Source organism: Durio zibethinus, chromosome 28 (assembly GCF_047325235.1).
Source record: "Durio zibethinus cultivar Kanyao isolate XHJ-2024 chromosome 28, ASM4732523v1, whole genome shotgun sequence".
In the NCBI taxonomy this organism is placed as follows: Eukaryota; Viridiplantae; Streptophyta; class Magnoliopsida; order Malvales; family Malvaceae; genus Durio; species Durio zibethinus.
The window spans coordinates 5,124,826-5,148,286 of NC_143189.1; the positions used below are offsets into that span (position 1 = coordinate 5,124,826).

At 28.3% G+C, this 23,461-nt stretch overlaps 1 protein-coding gene and 1 pseudogene across 1 annotated transcript; one reads left to right on the plus strand and one right to left on the minus strand.

The window, feature by feature from the left end:
- Positions 1-522: 522 nt before the first annotated feature.
- LOC111281043 (coatomer subunit zeta-3-like) lies at positions 523-4,771 on the minus strand. The gene is made up of 7 exons (XM_089757105.1): positions 4,495-4,771; positions 3,888-4,079; positions 1,574-1,733; positions 1,321-1,468; positions 1,142-1,219; positions 928-1,012; positions 523-582 (listed from the first exon to the last, which is right to left on the minus strand). Exons 2-7 carry the CDS (start codon positions 3,963-3,965, stop codon positions 523-525), a joined length of 609 nt encoding a protein of 202 aa, XP_089613231.1. The 5' UTR covers positions 3,966-4,079; positions 4,495-4,771.
- A 16,886-nt stretch (positions 4,772-21,657) lies between these two features.
- Positions 21,658-23,461, plus strand: part of LOC111280574 (IQ domain-containing protein IQM1-like) — an 81,456-nt pseudogene continuing 79,652 nt past the window's right edge.

Here is a 23,461-nt window from a genome sequence, read left to right on the forward strand (position 1 = left end):
CAAAAAATGGCCAATAAGCGCAAGATTAAAATCTTTTGATTCATAGTTGGTGCAACATTTTTTTTTCTTCTAATTTATATGATCTCATAGTATACTTTTGCCAAAAGAAGATGGCATCCTAACTAAAAACAAATATGCCCAAGTATCATAACAGTCAGTCCAAGGCAACAAGAAATTCAAGAGGACCGACATGGTTGGGTTTTGAGTTTCTTTCAGGGTTTATAGCTATCAACTTTTTCTCTAATTTGGCTTTGTTAGCTTCAATTATAGGCAAGAAAAGATTTGAAATGATCATAGCAGGTGGAATAGATAAGATTTCTGAAAGATTTGGCACTGCCCAAACCAAAAATAATTGAGCAAAAATAGACAGAATTGCTATCTGTTTCATTTATTTTTGATTGGTTGGATAGAAACAGAGGCCATAACACATTGAAGTAGTCATGTATCAAAGCTCAGAAAAGAACAAAAAGGAATTACATATTGAAGAACTGACAAAATGGGATTTAAATCAAGGTTCGGGAATCATTTTAGAAGGGTTCTTGTCAAGTGTTCACGAGCTGTAGCCAATGCTTGAGTTATGGTCTGCAATATTATCAGAAATAGAATCAGTAATATTGCGGGTGGTAATGGGATGTAATATGTGCATAAAGAGAGAATACTGATATTGGTGTTAGGAATCTGATGTTTGTATAAAAAATTTTAAGGATTTTGAACCAGGCCTTAACTCGGTTTAGTCACAGATTCAAAATCGCCATCTTTTCTTTCGTGTTTAGGCCGCAACTTTCTTTATAACGAAAAAAAATATTTTAAGGATTTTGATAAGTTTGTTTTGGCAAATCTCTGACAGCTGACAGCTCTTCACTTGACACTTTTTTTTTTTTTTGGTCTCACTTAAAACACAAAAAAGAAAGATTAGAATAATGTTACCTGTTCAGACAATGGTGCTGAAACATCCATGCTCTGGATTGCCACCTTTCCTGCTAGAACATTTGCATCTGTTTCAAGTATCATCCTGGCCCCCCAACAAAAAAAAAAAAAAAATGAATTCTACATTTTATGCAAATTAAATAAATTCTGCCTATCAGCTGTTCAATGAAGGGCATTGGTATTGGATGATATCTTAAGTAATATATTTGCATACCCTTGATCAACAATTTCATCAATGCATAGGAGGATGAGATCTAAGTTCTCAAGTGTTTCCTTTTTATCAACAGTGTTCCTACAACGAAGAAACAAGAAATTGATTGATAAAGAAGAAGAAATCAGGCATTGCAAATCAAAATTACAAAATGATTGTTCAAGTTATTAGCTAAAGAAAACCTCAAAAGAAGAGAAATTGCATCAAATAGTCCCTGGAGCACACCGGCAAGTATGAGTTCATTTTCGTCATCACCCCCAGTTATAAAGAAGTGGAGGTCCTGGACAAACTTATAGATCACAATGTTGCTATCAAACATTGTGATCTCAGCTGCATATGTCACAGAACATATCAACAATGCAAGCCTATGATTAAAAATGAAAGGGTTGAAGAAGAGATTATGATTAAAGATTAACAAAAACTCATGCAGATGACCTTCTGTACGAGCATTTGATTTCTGTGTCTTTGCAAAGATGGATTTTTCAAAAGCTAACTTGGCACTATTTGTTGGCCATTCATCTGAGTAATACTTGACTGCTACACGTTTCCCTTCAGAGTCTAGAATAAGAATGTTCTTAACTGCAGGGCAGGAATCCTACAAGTAAAACAAATAAGGGTTAATATATAATTTAGTCATTGAATTATGCTATTTTTAACGATTTTATACCTATAAAAAAAATCCACAATTAAGTATTTGAACTTTATTTTCATAAAATATTTTGCACCATCAATTAAAATGCTGATGTAATAAATACTGACTAATAAAATGTGCCACGTGTATGATATTATAGGTTATTTTTTGACCCCATTTGCTTATTGTTAATAGAATTAGTGTGTGGGGTAAAATGTTTGATGAAAACAAAGTTTTAGTATCTAATCGTAAATTTTTTTATAGATATCAAATTGTGAAAAGTGATATATTTCGGGGGCTAAATCACATTAAACCAAAAAATAAACAAAAGTTGGATTGTTAAAAATTAAAGCATCATTTCCCAATTCGCTATTCAATTTACTTAAAATTGAACCCAACATTTTGAGATCCACTTAAAGTACCAGTACATGAATCACATTGTGCAAACTATTTACTGTTAATATCCACAGATATATTTAATGTAACAATTATAATATGCAGATCAATGAGAAAAACACAACCAAACCAAAAAAGGAAAACATAAAGCATGAATGAAGAAACTGAATTGTGGGTAAGAACTAAGAAAGAGAGACTTACCCTAGAGGAAAAGATGCCAGACATGTTTGAATGAAGAGAAGATTGCAGTTATTTGGGCTTTCGGTGTTTTCTTTTGGTTAAGGTGAGGGGAGATTTAGGGACTTTGATAAAAAAAATTTTACCAAAAAAAAAAACAGTTTGAATGACTAAAATAGTCGATGGAGAGTTTGATGTGATTTTTTTCGAACAATATCTTAAATTTTGGTCAAAATGTTTAGCTAAAAGAAAGGAGAAGAGATAAAAGAACCATTCAACTTAAAAATTTTAATTCACACAACTGACAACATTATACACTTTAAAAAAAAAAAATCATCCATTTCATTTTAATCATACGACTTTTATTCCATGTTCACAATCATTCCAACATGTTTCTGGTTATTTATATTTGTCTTAATGTGACATGAAACTTACCAAATTGTACTATGGTTGTAACTGGTTACATAACTTTTCTTTAACACTTTCTGTCCAATTCTTGATGGAGAATGGAAGTTCTGATATTGGTTCTTCAAATGAGGATGACTCTTATGAAAATGAACAAGTTCAAATTGTTCATTCTTTGCCTTTTTAATTTTTGCATGGTGTTAATTATCGCTGGAGCGATCTAGCACCTTCTCAAAAACGACGGATGTACCAGTAGCGCGAATCAAGATACTTTTGCAGGTAAACTATGTGATTTCTCCGCTACTTATCTGTTAATTTCTTCTTTTTTTTTTTCAAATGAGCTACCTCACTGTCCATTTCAAGTTGACTTTTTTCCCATCATAAGGTGGTGGATCGGAGTCAAAGTGGCAGTGATAGTCTAAGATGTATCCATTCGGGTCATCCTGCACATCAAGGGATTAAAGATGCCTTCAGGACAGTCTATAAAGGTGGAATGCGCAGTTTCTATCAAGGTATAGGTATGCAAGGCTTCTCTTCTCACAAAAATGAAAATATTGAATAGAGCATCTTGACAGCTTCAATCAATAATCATTAAAATCTAAAGGTCAGGTCCAACACTTGGAGGAATCCTCCCGTACATTGTTCTAAGGTTCTATGCTCATGAGGAGCTCAAGAGATGGATTCCCGAAGAATATCAAAGCTCCATTGCATTGAACCTTTCTTGTGCAGCTTTGGCTGCCTTATCTGACAGACTGTCATGTATCTATTGGATTTTGTTACTTGACAAATGCAGTAGTCCAATTTAATTTGCCTTTCCATTAAGCTAGAGAATTCTAATTATGTGTAAATTTCGTGTGATCTTTGCTGGTGATTTCTTGATGGTAACCAGACATACTTGCTTAAACTAGCTTTATGTTCAAACTTTAAATTCAATGGCTACAAAATTTTCTGAATCAAACTGAAAGAGAAAATATGGTGAACTCTGAGCAATGAGCAGCTTATATCAACGCAACTGTGGTTTAGTTCATGGGGTGTAAAAGGAAGGACCACACTTGCATTTCCAACTCTCAGGCTCATAATTGGCGTACTGCAGATCCACATTGCTGTGCTTGCTTATGGTAGGCCCTTGAATGGCTTCACATGGGATGCAGCCATAGCATTTGTGTTCACAGCTTGGAGGACTTGACCCGATACCCAGTTTGCTCTCTCCTTCAGCATGTGCTTCTTTATTTATGGCAGCCGTTCCTTCCTTGCTTTTAAAAGTCTGCAAAGAGATTTCTTTTGGGCTCGAACTTGGGCACAAGGAAACTTTTAAAGACTGTAGAGTCAGGCCTGTGATTGATCAAAATTAAGGTGGATTATTACATCTAGTTTGGATGCTATTGAACTCATCACACAACAAACAAAATGACCAAGTAGGGAAGAGTCAAGGTGTCGTCTAGAAGGTCAAGTGCCAAGCCAAATAATGGTGTCAAAGGTAAGAGACTGTTGAAGATAGCAAATGGAAAACAAAGGGACTTTTTTTGTTGCAGAAGGATTAATATTGTCAAAAGTGAAACTAATTAAAGTAACTTAATAGACATGATTGTCCCAACAGTCGTATGGTTTGTTGCACTAACTTAATTCACTTTCTTGATAGCCTCAAGTATAAAAGAAAAAAAAAAGACATAATCATTGAAAGAAAAGAGTGCACACTTTTGGTGGTGATAGATAAGAAGGCTAAGGCAGGCAAGTAGCTTTAGCTAACCTGATTGATGAACACCAAAACCATCATTTGGTGCTAAAGGCCTGCTTGTTGCAGAACTCCATCTCACTATTTGAAGAGATAACAGAAAACAAAACAACCTTCCCTCCATTTCTTCAAAACCTCAAAGGTTGATGTTGATTGACTAATTATGATGGCAAAGTGAGAGATCAAGGGAGCTGAACTGTTGGAATATAAGGTGGCTGGAAAAGCCTGGCAACCAGAAATCCCATTTCCCAAAGTGAAAGAACAAGCCCAAAACTATAATATTTCTTGGATTTTTTTCTACGTCTCCTTGCCTTGCATTGGCATGGAGATATTGCTTCACAAGCAAGTGATTCCGGTTTCTTGTCAGATGGTTAAAAGCGCCAGTAATTTCCACTGCTCATTTGACAACTCAACCTGAAGAAAGCCTTTAGATTCGTTTGTTTCTCTTTCTTTTCCCTTCTAACTTCTTTTGCTTATAAATGATACATTATTATTTATAAATTATTTAAATTAAATTTAAATAAAATTTAAATTTAATTTAATTATTATTGAATTAAATTTAAATTTAAATAATTTAATTCATGATTAAATTAAATTTAAATATTTTTATATTAAATTTAAATAATTCATAAATTTAATTAAAATTTTATATTTAAATATATTTTTATTATTTTAATTAATAAAATATTTTGAATTCAAATTTAAATATAAATAATTAAAATTTTATTAAATATAAAAATTAAATTTACTTTTATATATTAATCAAACAAACTCAAATAATTTAATTTTTATTTCAAATCAAATTTGAATAATAAAATAAAATTTAATTAAATTTTAATTTTTAATTTTTTAAATCGAATTTAAATTTAAATTTAATATTATATTAACTTAAATTCGATCTATTATACCTCTGCTTGCAATCTTGCTTCTCCGCACAAGAAAACTTCTCTCTCCTTCCCTCAAATCAATCTACTTATATAGTACTCTTTGAGGTGGAGCATTAGCCCCGGAGAACAGCTGCCTGTTTTGGGTCTATAAGAGAGCTCTTAATCAGTAGAAATCTTAGGTTTGCCTAGACTGCAGTGCCTTTTTACCTCTGATAGTTTCATTCCTATTAAGGGTAGGAAAATCCGATGGCAGAGTCCCATTTCTGTAAAGAAAAGCATCAATGTCTGAGACATTCAGGATTGCAGCAATCTTAAATGAGTTGGTTTAAACATTAGACTAAAGGTATAAAAACCTTTTAACGATAATTAAAAAATCATCTAAAATTTTATTTTTATTACAACCAAACTTTTTAATTTTATTTACATTTAATTTAATTTTTATTTGAATATAAAATAAATAAAAGTATGTTATATTGGTAGATTAATATATGTAAAAATTAAATACTTTTATTTTATTTTTTTATTTTAAAATTTTTTAAAAATTTAATTGATTATAATTTAATGATTGCTCGGTTTAATTTTTTCACATTATTAAATTTTATCTAATTAAGAGATTAATTAAATAAAAATTAAAAGTTTAATTAAAATATTAAAAATTTAAATGATTATTAAAATAATCTGAAGATATTTTTCACCTCTTCACTTAAAAATTGCTACCTGCGGTCAACTTTTCACCGGTTGGTTGGTGGGGATCACAGGCCTTGATCAAATCTTGATAGTCCATCTGGACAATCTGCCGAGATGCCAATTAAGAAATTTAGTGGTGATGTGCACATTTAATAGAGAGTAGTAAATCCTACCAGACAGCATCACCATCTTATTGCCTTTTAAGTTTTCTATTTTCTTCTAATGGTGAAAAAGCACCAGCTCCTACCCCATCAGCATGCAAATATCTTACAAGGCGATGCCATTATTCAATGTTATATCTAAATTTTAAACTTTGAGGTGATAGCTATGAAACTGAGCCAGGGAAGCAAAGCTCGAAATATGGAAATCTTGATTGCACCACTCAATGTACCTTTCCAGCTCTTTAGCTGATAGTCTGGTCAGTAGGCTGTGCTGCAGGCTAATTTTCTATGAGCTTGGGGAGAAAATTTTCCCTCAATGAAAGTGCCCAGGCCAGGGACTTTCAAAAGATTACTCAGATTTATCATCAATGAAAGCAACAACTGGCAAACAGCAAATGCTTTTTCTAAAATGTTTTCTATGGATTCGTGTCTGACTCTATTGATATGATCTTTCAGTACTGTACTATCCCCAGTATTTATCTTTTTCTATATGTACAAAAGTGAGAGAGAGCACTGCTGATTTCTCAATTATCACTGAACCGGAGTATAAAGACAGGTCTATGCTCTAAAGCATCCTGGTTATTGCAGAACCATCCACATTAAACACCATTTTGTCCATCACCACCACCACAATTTGAATTATGGTGAAGAAAACTTTAGTTGCTTTTACTTTCATTCATTCAATTTCACCAAGCACACCCAAACCATGAAAGACAACTTTAACTTGGCCTAACAGTGTCTAATGGTATCTTGCATTCATCACACACATATTCCAAAAATCCAAAAAAACAAAAAAGATGTATTCTATTTCTATAGTCTACAGCATTCGCCCCATCTTAAAAGATAAATCTGGATTAGGTGCAACTAAGCCGACATTATTGAGATGAAAGGCTGAGCTTAATCACTTTTGTGTTGATTTTCTATTGCATCTCATAATTTAAATGCTCTTGACGTTTTCTTTACCGTACTTGGTGTGGCAATCAGCAAATTTAGGAACTTTTGACTATTATGATCATTCTCCACATCGATGCAGTCATGCAAATGCATCTTAACTGTAGATTTACGTCGGGCCCCATCTTAATGATGACGTGGAAGGATCATATTCACCATTGATATTCTGAAATGGGTCATTTTAACTGGGCTACAAAGCCCACAGGGGTGCCTGGACTTCGGCTTGACCACTGGAGCTAAGTTAAACCCCAAATTGATAATTTCTCCTTTCTTTACGGTTTTCTTTTTCAGGAAATGGGTGGTATTTTCCTTTTTTAACCTTAGAAGTTTGAACTTAACATTTGTTTATGTGTCTCCAATTAACATATTAAAATTTTTTTTATGGCTGTACCTTTTAAGATGGATGAGGATTTTTTTAAACAAATTAATCTGCATCATTTTTAATTTCTTTTATACTAGAAACCCAAAGTTAACTTTAAAAAGTTTATATTTCGAAAAATTATCAAATAAATCCACCAACGAAGTCAGAGAATTTTCACATATCTCATTAAAATATATTTTTAAAAAATTAAGAATTAAAATAATAAACAAAAGGTACATGACATTCTTTTAACTCTGTCGAAGTTTAAAAACTTCATCAACAATATATGAAATGATAAATTTATATTTAATTAATTGCTAATTAATAAATTTTACATTGTTACTGAATTACAATTTATAATGTTAATAATTACAAGAAGCGAAAATATATATATATATATATATGCTTCATTGACAACTTAAAGATTATACACTAACAAACTACATTTGTAAGTGGCATGTTCCACTCATAAATTTATTTTTTAAGATAATATTTGATATGAAGTGATCATTGCAAAAATCATAATGATCTATATATAGTGATTAAATCATTGTGTTTGATAAATATTTGATTATCTTATTCTTTTGTGACAATATTTAAGATAATCAAGAGTTATTAAATCACTATCTTAAAAGGTAATTTAATTACTATCCAAAAATGTGAAAAATTTTTGTTATTGAAATGAAGTGATATGTAAAATTAATAATAATCAATGTTATCCATTTAGTTTATAAATTTAAAACTTACTTTCTTTTAAAATTATAATTATTTTATATTATAAACTTTTATATTTTCAAACTAATCTTTATTGTAATAAGGTAAAAAATAATGTTTATTTTTTTTTTTTACTTTTTTAATGTTTTATATGTAATATAATCTTTTTGTTTTTTTTATTATGATTTTTTTAGAATTTTTTTATTATATATGATTTTAATATATTAGTTTCATTTTTAATTCAAATTTTTTTACATAAATTTTATTATAAAAATTAGTTTACCTAATAAATAAATATATTTATTAATTTAATTAAATTTTACTATAAAGTAAACAAAATATTACTATATTTTATAAATTATTATCTTTAAACAATATTAAAATCATTAACTTGTGTAATTATTATAATATACATGATTATTTTCATATTTTTAAATAAATAATATTTAATTTTTAGTAATAAAAAATATAATGATATTTAATTCTTTATGAATTAATTGTAATTAACTAAATAAAATAATTTCAAATTATGAGTGATAAAATCAATTTAATAATAATATCAACTCACTGATTACATTATTATGCTAATTTTAAAAGTCATACCAAACACAAAATCCACCTATAGACAAGCTTTCCATTATAAAATTCATTAGAATAAGTAGTTTTAGCTTTTATAACGTGAAGTCAGTTTAATTATAATATGATAATTTATTTACCGTAATAGAAATGATCTTGGGTTCAATATTAGCGATCATCATAAATGTTATTCAAAATGTAAATTCTTCAATAAAACAAGTAAAAGATATGTACATCCATTTCGATTTTGCGTTGATTCTAATTTAAGATAGAAGTAACTTGTTTGTTCCTAAATTTTTTATTACCAAATAAGAAAATTAATCTAACAAATCACTTTTTAACATGATTGATTGGTTTTGAATAAATCTATCCATGAATCGAGTCAGTTAACTTTTGAAATCTCTTATTCAAAGTCTAACCTGATCAATTGAGTTCAAATATATTTAATTACTATTTAAAATATATAAAAACAATTGTATTACATAAAAAATAAAAGCATGAATAAGTTGTAGTTGGTATGTATTATATATTACATATATTACGTAAACAATATAAGTATTTTGACTTTTCACACATATCGATCATGGAAACCAAATTCAATTATTTGGACAAGTTTAATATCATGGATTGAAGTCATCCAAACTGTTAAAAGTCATCCAAAAGTTTAATTTGTAATTTTACCTTTTAAAGCCAAAAATAGTCTCAAATAGACATAAAAGATAACTTTTTCATACATATCAACTGTAAAAACTAAGTTCAATCAATCGGACAAGTTTAATATCAAGTATTGAAGCTATCCAAACTGTTAAAATAGAACAATAACAATAAATTTATATTTTTACTTAAATAAACGTAAACAATAACTTTTTTATACATATCAACCGTGGCAACTAAGTTCAATACTTTCAATAAGTTTAATATCATGTATTGAAACTATCAAAACTATTAAAACAAAACAATAATTGTTAATTTGCATTTTTACCTTTTAACGGTACAAAAAGTTCATTCATTGGAATAAGTTTAAAATCATAAACTTACTATTTCTTTTTACTTTCTTATAAAACTTTTTGATCCACTTGTGTGGCTATATTTCTGTTGCTTTTTGTTATCAATCCCAATCTATTCTCTTTTCTGTCATAAAAAATAATTTCGTATATGATAGAAACACAAATAATACCAACTTAAACCATAAAACACTTTCATTATTTCATTTTACTATACAAAGTTATAAATTAATATCTCTCCTTTTCTTAAGAACCAAAATCTAACTAATTGTTCATATTGTGACTTTATCACATTACATGATAGATTTTTCATTGTGGCCTTTACAGTAGTATTTCAATCGAAATACTTATTCTTCAAATTATGCTTATAGTTTTTCTATTTCATTCCCAATGACTTAAGCACAAATGAAGTTGGTATTTCAAGTACAAATCTTGACTGTAATAATATAATAAGAAAAGTTTGAATAAGTAAACCAAATATAAAATAATTATATTTTTATATGTAATTAATTATACTAATACCTCAATAAAGTTTAAAGCATCAGCCTTAACTTTTGCTGAAACTTTATGCCATGTTTCATAATGAATAGGCAATTTCATTCCATTACGGGCAAATATGCCTAGAAATCCAGCCAACAGTTGAGCCTCTTCACCATTGGTTGCCTATAGGAGTTTGTAGACACTACAATACGCTCGTTCAAAGGTCATGCAAACAATTCCTTCAAAGTTGTCCGATTATTATCAATTGCAAAAAATAAAAAATCAATTTGTAAAATGCCAATACTTTAATCATTATAATCGAATTCTAAAAATGGGGTATATGATACTTGCATTTAAATTTAAAATAGAATTAATTGATGGGATATTATCTAAACCTAGACCTCTCATATTGCCAGATCCAATAGCAGTTGAACGGTTAAAAGTAACTGAGTTAGAACCGATAGTACATTCATTCTCCTCCAAAGAATTCAATCCATAGCCAATATCAATAAGTGCTACAGACAGTTTTGAACTAATATCTCTGATATGTATTCTTTTCAATCTACTCATTCGCATTGTAGCTTACCTATATCATAAAAATGAATATATAAAAGACATTAGTTTAAAACATATATAAAGACATTGAGAAGTTAAGAAATCATAACCTATGATATATAAAGAACATATCAATTTAATTAAATTAAAAGATAATATATGATTTACAATACAATAAATATACAATAGCAAATACGATATTAATTACATACAAGCATTTACTATATTATGTTTTAAACACTTGAATTACAAAATATAGATGATCCATCATGGTTCATAAATGTCTTCATTAATATCTTCACAGACCCACTCAGTAGAGGTATTGGAGATATTTTCATCCAAGTTTTGTTCAACAAAAAGATAACATTCAGTTCTATGTTCAACATCATTTTGGTATCTGACCCCATATCAAATAAGTCTCTAGGTGTGTTTCGAAGAACAACAAACTAACCTAATTTTTTGGGATCTTCAGAATAAAAAATTTGTTTGACTTGAGATGAAAAATATAAGGTTTATTGATGAGCTATTGTCCTATGTGAATTAATTGAAAAAAATTCACAAGTGTAAATCCAAATTGATTTTTCTTAATACCCATCGTACTATTCACATCAGCCCAATCACACTGAAATAAGACACCTTTCCACTTTCCATAATAGTCCTACCCAATGATGTCATTAATCATGTCATAATAGTCAACATTTTTCTCTAATGGGTTTGTATCCCTAACATTAGTATAACTAGTAGTTAATGAAGTAACAACAACTCTTGAATTTTGTGTACTTCTAAATCTCTTATGGGATTTAGTGTGAAATCTAAATTCATTGATAATGAAACCTTTGTATTGTTTCACAATCCTATTCGGACCTTGTGAGAGATACTTCACCTCTTCACTAACAAGTTTTCCACTCCAAACCTATAAAGGTGGAATATATATATATATATATATGTTATTAATGTTAGCTATACCATAAGCATTTTAAGTAGATTTCTCATAATGAGAAGTATGACATTATTTACAGTTGCTCCTAACCATTCATGAAAGTTTTTAATGAAAAACTTATTAAGCTCTTGAGGGTTTGATTGTCGATAATGTGCAGGAGCTCTTAAATCATTTCTATACTCACTACAAAATATCATGATAAAGTATTAATAATAAAAAAATACAATAAATTATGCTTAATGGAATGAATAATTTTCTTGCAAAAAAACTTATATGCGAAATGATTCAATTGAGTCATGATGGAAAAAAACATATTAATGTGCTTGTGCCCAAGATTTATCATCTAACTCTACCATTTCAGCTTTGCCTATTGTTTGTCCAAAATTTTAAAAAGATAATTGTAGGTAAAGTCAGCATGCTGCATACCAACATTGCTCGATAATCTATTAAATCTCATTTCGATATCTTTCAAATAACAAGAACAAAATATCATACACTATTCTGCGAAATATCCTTCAGCAATAGAACCTTTTGGATAGCATTTGTTGCGACAATAAGACTTTAACATCCTCAAAAACCTGTTGCATAAAACATTAGTCATATATCTTTTTAACTAGAGTGGTATGATCAACAATAACAACCTAATCAATCTATTAACAAATAATACCTTTTGATAGGATACATCCATCGATAATAAATTGGCTCATTGATTTTTATTTCATATGGAAGGTAGATAACCAATGCATCATAATAGTGAATAAGTTTAGAGGAAAAATCTTCTCTAAATGGCATAAAGTAATCATCGCTCAATCTTCAAGTTTGTCAAGCTCTTCCACACTCAGACATTTCTCACATAGAGATTTAAATATGTTACTCAATTCAATTACCACAGAAATGACTTGCTTTGACATTGATAAACATAAAGCAATGTGAAGTAAGTCTTGTATCAAAATGTGATAATCATGTGACTTCAATGAAAAAAGTTTTCGCTATACATCTTGATATATTTGATGCATAGCCATCCAAAACTTTGACATTTTTCAAAACCTTACAAAACACATCTTTCTTAGCTTTAGAAATCTCAAAACAGGCAGGAGGCAATCGATATTTACCATTATGAAGCAACTTCGAATGTAAGTTAAGGCAAATCCTCATATCAACTAGGTCAAGCTGACTCTTTAAGTCATATTTGATCTTCTATTCATATTGAGAATTGTCCTGATAAAATTTTAGCTAACATTTTTTTCTATGTGCATCAAATCAAGATTATGACCTAATAAATTACATTTCTAATAAGGCAACTCAAAAAAGATATTTTTTTTTCACAACTCAGATTTATTGGGGTCATCTTCTTTGTCGTCTTCTTCATCACTTTGAACATCAAGATTATCAACTTAAGTATCAATATCACTAACTTGAGTAATATAAGGCCAGACACCTTCAAAGGTGTCTTTCACTTTTTGCCTTCATAAAGTCATTTTTTTATAAGTGAAATTGATATAGTTTAACTTTGACAAGATATTAGACCCACTAATTGGTAAAGGCGATCTCCTCACCTCTTCAGTTTTATCAAAGAAATATTTTTGAAATCTAAATCAATGATTATCATCTAACCATCGATGATGTCCCATATAACAGAACTTCTTACCATTAGGTAACTACTTCGAACATGTTTGTCCAGCATAATATGGATAAGCATAACGACCTTTTGTACTCCAACCAGATAAATTTATATAAGCAAAAAAATTATTGATAGTCCATAATAAAGCAGCATGTATATTAAAGTTTTTTTTTTTTATGCATCATAGGTCTTAACTCTTTTCTGTAATTGCTTTAACTTTTTAATAAAAGATTGTAAGTAGATGTCTATATCAGTACCTAGATCTTTTTCTCTGAAAATTATCATAGACAAGATAAATGACTATTGCTTCATAGCAATCCATGATGACAAATTATAAGAAATCAATACAACTGGCCAAATACTATGAGAAGTACTAAGCATTTTGAATGAGTTAAATCCAGTGCTAGTCCAAGCATAATATTTTGAGGATCAAATACAAAGTCTAAAAACCTAGAATGAAATAATTTTCATGCCAAAGAATTTGTAGGATGCCTTAATGATCCATCATCCATTTGTTTCTCATGATGCCACCTCATTGAATCTGTAGTTTTGGAAGACATAAAGAGTCATTGAAGTCTTGATATTAATGAAAAATAACGTAAAACCTTAATAGACTTCTTTTTGACATAGACCTCATCATTATCCTCATTCAATTTTTCATCAAATTTTTGTCTACCAACGAGAAATACCACACAAATGACAAGATTTTTTATTTTTTTTTCACCCCAATACAACATGCAATCATTTGGACAACTATGAATTTTCTCATATCTGAGACCCAAATCTTTGATCATCTTTTTTGATTCCTTATAAAATTCAGAGAGTTTTGCAAGAGGAAACATTTTTTTCATAAACTTTAATAATAAAGTTAGAGGTTTCTCGTCCATCCAGATAAGCATTTCAAGTGAAAAAGATGAGCATAGAAAGATAACCTTGAATTTTTCGATCTCTCATAAAGTTCTTTATTCATATCCTCAAGCGACTTATAAAACTTTGATGCTTCTCTTCTAGGTTATTGGCCACCTACACCTATCCATATTCACTAAATTCATTCATTTCAACATTGAACAGATTAAATCCATTATTTTGGGAAGATGGATTATGAAAATATTGGTTATGAATGTTAAAAGCATATCGCAACATGCCTTTAATTCATCTGCTATAAAATGATCATGTTGCTATTGGAAAGCCTTTGAATTTGAAAAAACTCTAGTGAAAGACCTTGATGGTATAGATTTTCTATAAAAATACCAATTAATATATCCTGAGGCAAATCCAATACAAATTAAATATTCAAAAACAACTTCACACATTTGCCAATCGATATTAACACATTTCACACATAGGCATAATATCATATTATCTTCACTTGTATTCTCAAATGCAAAATTAAGAAAATTATCAACTCCATCTTTATACTCTTGACTTAATTTTGATTTTTGTATCTAACTATTATCCATTTAGTATTTGCTACATTATTAGACCAAATTTATATAAATAATTTATATGAAAATGAACAAAATACTTAAGTTTGTTATATTTTAAACAAAAAATAATAACAAGACCAGTACTTACAGAAGACCAAAACTCCTTATTGTAAAGTATTTTCTCAGTTACCTAATATAAAGCATTTAAAACTCTACTGCTAACTCAGATATTGTCTTAGAGTATTTGTAATTAGGGTTGAAATAAGGTAAAACATGTTTAGAAGAAACCCCAAAAATGAAAAAAATGAAAGGGAAAGGGAAGTGGATGATGGGTTTCAAATGGGTATTTGATGAATGTGTGTTTTGGAGAAAATTTTTAAACCAAAAAAAATATCGCGAATTGCAAAAGTTGAAGGAATAGTAGAATGAAGTAAAAGCTAAAGTAAATAACTAATGAATAGTTAAAATGGGGTTCTAAACGACAAAGCTCGAATACTAAAAGCTGAAGGAAAGAGAAAGTAAATTGTAGTTGGTCTGAAAAGAGAAATAATAGAATAATGAATATGAAGCTTTAAGTTGGTGATTGGTTGCGCTAAGTTTGGGGACAATTTTATTGGACTAGATTATTGAAGGCATTTACTAGGAAAAATGCCTTTAATAATTTTCTCTTAAATATTGTTTAGGTATATTATAGACGCCTTCAATAACCTCGTAGCAAAATTTTAAGGGGATTATTAAAGGCATTTATGCCAGAAAAAAGTATTTACTAATTGCTTCTAATTTTTTGAAGGTATTTATTGAAGGTATTTTTGGCATAATATGCCTTCAATAATTCATTCCATTTTTATCAGTGAATATCAGTAAAGGTGATTTTCTACTAAAAACGTTTTCAATAATTCACTCCAATTTTTAAGAGAAATTTATTAAAAGAGTTTTATGCATTATATGCCTTTAATAATTTTTGTACAAAATTATTAACGGTGAAATTTGAAAAAAAATACCTTCAATAATTTTTTTTTAAAAATTATTTGAGATTATTAAATGCGTCTTTTAGTAGGAAACGCCTTTAATATTCTATTACTAAAATTTTAAGGGGGTTATGAAAGGTGTTTATTCCAGAAAAATACCTTCATTAATTCGTTCTAATTTTTTAAAAGAATTTTTTGAAAGCATTTTTTGCATAATACGCCTTTAATAATTTCCTTCATTTTTATCAGGTGAATATCAATGAAGGCGATTTTCTACGAAAAATGCCTTCAATAATTGACTTCAATTTTTAAGAACAAACTATTGAAGGCATTTTTTTTTGCATCAAACGCCTTGAATAATTTTCTTTTAAAAATTATTTGAGATTATTAAAGGCGTCTTTTACTAGAAAATGCTTTCAATATTCTACTAGTAAAATTTTAAGGGTTTTATGGAAGGCGTTTATTATAGAAAAATACCTTCACTAATTCGCTCTAATTTTTTGAACAAATTTATTGAAGTCATTTTCTGTATAATATGCCTTCAATAATTCACTTCAATTTTTAAGAAAAAATTATTGAAGGAGTTTTTACATCATACGCCTTTAATAATTTCTTTTTAAAAATTGTTTGAGATTATTAAAGGCATCTTTTACAAAAAAAAATACCTTCAATAATTTTAAGAAAATTATTGAAGGCATTTTTGTCCAAAAAAATGCCTTTACTAATTTGTTTTAATTTTTTTAAAAATTTATTAAAAGCATTTTCTACATAATATGCATTCAATAATTCACTCTAATTTTTAAGAGAAAATTATTTAAGATATTTTTTGCATCATACGCCTTTAATAGTTTTTATACAAAATTATTAAAAGTATTTTTTTGAGAGAAAACGCTTTCAATAATTTTCTTTTAAAAATTGTTTAGGATTATTAAAGGCATCTTTTACTAGAAAATGCCTTCAATAATTTTAAGGGGATTATTGAAGGTATTTTATCCAAAAAAATACCTTTACTAATTTGCTATAATTTTTTTAAAAAATTTATTGAAGACATTTTTTGCATAATACACTTTCAATAATTCTCTCCATTTTTATCAAAGAATATCAGTGAAGGCGATTTTCTACTAAAAATACCTTCAATAATTCATTCCAATTTTTAAGAGAAATTTATTGAAGGTGCTTTTTGCATCGTATGCCTTCAATAATTTTTGTACAAAATTATTAAAGGCAATTTGTTTAGGAAAAACACCTTCAATAATTTCTTTTGAAATTTTTTTTGGGATTATTAAATGTGTATTTTAGTAAAAAATGCCTTCAATAATCTTGTAGTAAAATTTTAAGTGGATTATTGAAAGCTTTTTTACTAGAAAAATGTCATCACTTATAATTTTTATATTCATTCTCTGTCTTGAACATTGGAATCACAAACTGCTAGTACAAAAAATGATTAAAAGCTGTATTAATCAACCAAACCAAACCCATAAACACTTTTAGATTGACTTTTGGTTTCTTTATATTTATCATTGCCACTGCCTTTTAATAACTCAATGGCATGCACCTCTTTATTTACTGATATATCTTTTTTTTGTTTACTGTATTATTTATATTATTCGATAGAGGTTTTTTTTTTTTCAGTTCCTTACTATTTACATATGTAAATATATTTTTATTCATTTCACCATAACCATAGTTGTCCAAGCACCTTTCATTGCATGTATGCTATTTTGGTGTAGCTTTCTTTAAATATTGTGGTTTGCTGAATGGTATTGTATGATATTGTTTTGCTGAATGGTATTGTATGATATTGGTTTATTGAATGGTTTGCTAAATGGTTTGCTGAATGGTATTTCTGAATGGTTTCCTGAATGGTGTTTCTAAACATATTGTTGATTGGTTTGTTGAATGATTTTTTGTACGCAGTATGATATTAGTTGTATTTTATTACGTACAGTCTTAAAGTTAGACAGTCATTTTGGTGTATTTCATATAATTATGATCAAAATTACAAGTATTATAGACTCTAAATAACATAATTCTCTTTGTACTGAACATGCACAAGATACATCTGTAGGCCAAAAAAAAAGAAAAGTGACAAAATAAATAAATTAAAGTGAGTGACATAAAAATTCATGTAGACTTCAATCAAAGTGGATAGCTTGTGTCTGATGAAATTGCCAAGTTGGCTACTCATATTGGTGCCGTCATTCATAGTAGCATTTTAATTACATACACCAATTGATGACGAGTTCTTGATGATTTAAATGATGGTATATGGTAGTCAATTGTGGTATGTTTATTTAACTATTTCGTAAAATTTGTTAAATGATTATTTAATTGAAATTCAATGTGTTCATACTAATTGTGTTAAATTATTTAGGAATGGTTCGACATCCCAATTGACTGTAAAAAGATTATGTTGTAATTTGTTGAAAAAACATTCAGAGATTTTAAAAGTAGATTGACAACCCAATATATTTTACCGCTCGCTGATTAAGGTGATGTATTAACTATTTCACCTACGTCATATATAGATGTAATAAGTGTTGAAGATTGGAAAAATTTTGTTCGAGATTGGCTATCAGACGATTTCTCAGTATGCAAACCCATTACCAAAAAAATTGTTTATAAGATTTTATGCAATATATTCAATATCTTTATATGTGATTGACGTAATTTTTTTATTTTGTAGAAAATCAAAGAAAACCAAAGGAACATTCGGATCAAACAAATATATCACAATCGAACAGCGAGAAAGGGATATGCAAATATGAAGTATGAGCTTGTAAGTATTTGTAGACTTATTTTATACTCATAAATGAATATTTATGAACATTCATTTCATAGATTCTAATTTTTATATTGCAGTAATTTATTAGAAATTAGCGAGTTCTGGCACTAAAGTTTTCAGATAGGATGTCTGAAAATAAAGACATCTACGAAAGGATGGATCTTTTACAGATAAAGCAACTGAAGAATTGGCTAAAAAGATTGTATGTATAACTACTTCTTTAATATCATGTATGATTGACATTGTGATTGTGTATGACTCTATATTAGCTTGTATAGATTTGTTGTTATAGCCTATCTTATTATTATTTTTTAGTCTGATTATGCTGTCAAAGTTAAATCCAATAAACTAGCAATCCAGTATGATGAAGATCGATTGTCTTTAGCATTAGGAGCTAAAGAAAGGCCTGATAGAGTTAGTGGGGTTAATAAATTTGTATTGCCATCAAAGTTTTTTAGTAATCAACCCAAAACCCTCGTGAATGAAAAATGCATAATATGAATCAATCATTGAGCAACAACAGTAATGACTTGATGACCAGGTAATGCCTCAATGAGCAACAATAAAGACTCACTGCTTTAGAGGTCATGTTGGCAGTAATGCAGCATAGCATGCTTGTAGGCCAGTCGAATAGCATCATTGACCTAGGACAAGCTTTTGTTGCAAGTTAGGCAGAGAACCCAACCTTCGTTACTAGCCATGAGTATGATTTTGTTTATAAGTTTAATATTAATTTGTTTATTATATTTATTAATTTGATTTTAATACTTATATTTCATTATATATTATAGCAGGATGTTAGGACTCAGAGTATGACCTTTATTCAAGCTATCATGGATGAGTTATCTAATTATTCACTTGATAATTTATCTGGAGGAAACTGTATAACCATTGAGTCTGAGAAAAAGTTATTTGATAAACCATCATTTTCTCACATTGGAGTGGATAAGGTTAAATAATTTTATGAACTGGATGAAATATCAGCTGTTGATATTGTTACTTATATGAGGTTAGCTTATAAATACAATTATTATTTGCTATCGTATAATGCGCAGTAAGTTATATTCATACGAATAATTATTCAAATCTTACCCAAATATGATATGATGCCTAATATGAGTATATCATTCTTATTATTTTACAGTTGTTATTGGGTGCTTATTATAATTGATACAAAATCCTTAACGCCATACTTACTTAATTCAGCTAAACCAACGGCGATGCCTAACCCCAAAATTCAAACTTTTATAAAGAGGTATTATATTTATTATATTACATATCTTCTGTTTCTTTATAAGTAATTTTATTTATGTAGTAAGTAATTTTTTTTCTTTTTAATTTAGGATAATATCTGCATTTGATAGGAATGCAAAGAAAAAATGGGTGTCATTATCAATAAATATAAAATTTATTCATTTTTGTTGAGTTTGTGTAGATAAACATTTCCTAAACCCACTCAATTTAATTTTCAAGTACCTTGTCAACTCAGATATACTGAATGTGGATATTATATCCTTCGTTTTATGCAAGAGATAGTTTTATATAATTTTATGATCACATAGTTTTATATGATTTTATGATCACATAGTTTTATATGATTTTATGATCACACCATTCAAAGTTAGTATAAATTTCATAAAGTCATTATATCTTCAAAAAAATAAAAAGCTAAATTATGTTCTTGTTTATTAATATTTACTTCTGAATTTTTTTAGTGGGAGAGGAAAAGAAAGCTCCACGGTAAAAGAACTTGATGAAGTCCGTAAAGAATGGTGTGAGTATGTATTATCATTTATTGATAAAACCTTGAGGTTAGACATTGTTGGTTGAATGTAAATATATTAGGATCATTTGTTATAATGTTTTTAACATGCCATGTTGAATGGATAATTTAAGTTTGTAGATTGGGGTATTGGCTTAATATTATTGGTATATATTTATTTTATATGAATACACATATATTGAGTACGATTATTTAAGAAAAGTATATTAATATGATAGTATTATCAGTTTTAAATTTGGATATGTGGTCAATTTATTGAAATACAACAATGTTCATAATGTAAATTTTAAAATGGAATTCGTACTATCATATATATAAACCAAATATTTTTTAAGCATAAACCTACAACTGACTTCAAATGTTTTCTGGACATAAACCCATAACTGACTTCACATATATAATTAAAACAAAGTTTTTTGGAGGGGATTACTGAAAGTATTTTTAACAAGAAAACACATTCAATAATTCCTAACAAAATGTTATTGAAGGCATTTTAAACCAAAACTGCATTCAATAATCCCATCTAAAAATTTATTATGTGGATTATTAAAGGCATTTTGGGTCAAAAATACATTCAAGAATTCGTTCAAACTTTTTTTATAGATTATTGAAGGTATTTTTTACAAAAACCACCATTAATAATCCCTCATGAAAATTTATTGATTGGATTATTGAAGGCACTTTCGGTCAAAAATGCCTTTAAGAATCCATTCCATATATTTTTCTATGGATTATTAAAGGTATTTTTCTGGTGAAAACACCTTCAATATTCCCTCTACAAAATTTTTTAAATCAATTGGTGAATGCGTTTTTACCCAAAACAAACCTAAAATAATCCATTACAAATAATCCATTCAAAAATCCAAAAAAAAAAAAACGAAAGGGAGAGATCGAGCCTACCACCTTATGGTTAACAAACTGTATGATCCTTAAAGTTTGATAGAATATTTATTGAAGGCGTTTTTGACTAAAAACACCTTCAGTAATCCCCTATTTATTTTTTTAACTAAATTATTCAAGCCGTTTTTTACCAAAAATGCGTTAAGTATTTACTCAAAATTTTAAAATAGGATTATTCAATACGTTTTAGTCGATAAACGCCGCTAATATCAAGTTTTGGGTGGCATTTATAAGTAAAAATGCTACTATTTGAATATTTAGTGGTGTTTGATAATAAACGTCTTAAGTTTTATAAAATTACGAAAGTTAACGGTGTTTGTAAGTAAAACGCTACTATAAAACTGCCACTAATTTTTCATTTTCTTATAGTGAAAAAAAGAAACCATGGAAGCTACAACCTCAAATGACTGTTCCAGCACTGGTTATCAAGAGTTACCGAACTCGAAGAAACCTTGCAGATTGTGCTGGCGTCGTTGAGGAGCTCTGGTTTGTTCTCTTAACCATCATTTCCTTCTTCCAATAAAGTTTTCTGAATTGGGGTGTTCATGATTTAAAATCCTTTTTTTTTTTTCTTTTCAGGTGGAAGGCATTAGAATTTGCAGCTCTTAGACGGAGTTCTGTGTCATTCTTTCATTCTAATAAATCAGAAACAGCTGTTTCCAGATGGGAACAAGCTCGGACAAGACTGGCCAAGGTATACTTTCTTTAATGTAAAAAAAAAAAAAAAAAAAACTCAACTCGACAAGGATTTCTGAAAATTTTCAGACAAATAGTCTTAATAATTTTGCTGGCACATGTTTCAACTTTTAGACAAATTTGATTCTCTGTATTAGATTAACGATGGAGACTATTATCAAGAAAAAATGTCAGTCAAATCCTTGTTTTATTCCTTGACCAGGTCCAGGATTTTATTAATAAATGATGACCAGGATAAAGTTATTCCAAAATTTAACATTTCTTGCCGCAAACTGATATTCACTTTCAAATTTGTATAGAATGGGAAATGGTCGTCGAAGGACGTGAAAGGTCGGCAGTTGGCTTTATGACACTGGCTTGAAGCTGCAAGTCAAAGTTTGGAGTATTGCTTACTAATTTCTACATTAGACTTTTAATAGGGATTTTGATTAAATTGATCATACACTTGACTAAACAATGTACCAACTGTTATTAATTTAGAATGTAATATATTTCATATTGGATAAAAAAGATTTAATTATTGATGAATTAAATTAATTTTTGTATTAATTTTTTTATATTTTAAATAATTATATTTATTTAAACAAAAATAATTATCATATGATAAATGGTTATAATTATTTGAATATAAATAAAGTATTATTTATAAAAGTTATAAATATAAAAAAGGTTATAATCATTGGAATAAAAGTTTATGTTTGTTCATTTATTATAAATAAATATTTTAGTATAACTATTTTCATTTATTTCTACTTTAAGAGTTTGAGGTTTTATTGTATCCTAAATGTATAATTACCTTTAAGAAAATGTTTTTCATGCCTTAAAGTTAAAATTCTTTTTTATTATTTTTATTCTCTTATTTATTTTTTTAACAATTGAAGGCAATTATGAAATTTCTATTTTGTACGGAAATTCACAAAGTTGGCAAAATTGACTTTTGAAACTAGCATGGAAAGCTTTAATTATCCAAATAGTTTCTTGGTGAAATAAATACTAAATATAAAATAAGTTTTTTGTTATTATTTTTTGTAGTTTTTTCTACTAAAAGAATTGAAAATTAATAATTCATAAAAGTCATTGAGCTGATTGAATTTTTTTTTTTTTATTAACTATCCTTTTAATCTTTTGATTTTGAATTAAATTATTTAATTTATGATTCATAATTTTATGGTATGTTATATGTGGATTTTCTTGATCATAGCATTGAATAGTCATAAGCATAAAATGAACATGGAGTACTGGCTAGCTTTGGCTATGATTTTTTATAGTCTTATTATATTTTGGTAAGACCATGGTTATCAAATCAAAATGATAAAATTCTCGAAAATTATTTTAAGGTATAAAAAAATTTGTGAATTTATAAATCTTTTAAAAAAAGAAGCAAGTATATATGTTCTTATCATAAAATAATATTTTATGGTCCATATTCCATAATTGCATTATATTGACAAGAGAATAATGGATGATTCATATTATTTGATTTATA

Excerpts from the sequence above, each read along its gene's own strand:
- LOC111281043 (XM_089757105.1), bottom strand. The coding sequence starts at position 3,965 with ATGCTGAAGGAGAGAGCAAACTGGGTATCGGGTCAAGTCCTCCAAGCT. Across the intron at positions 1,469-1,573 it reads ATCAAATGCTCGTACAGAAG|CTGAGATCACAATGTTTGAT; the intron begins GTCATCTGCATG and ends TGACATATGCAG. Across the intron at positions 1,220-1,320 it reads GCAATTTCTCTTCTTTTGAG|GAACACTGTTGATAAAAAGG; the intron begins GTTTTCTTTAGC and ends TCTTCGTTGTAG.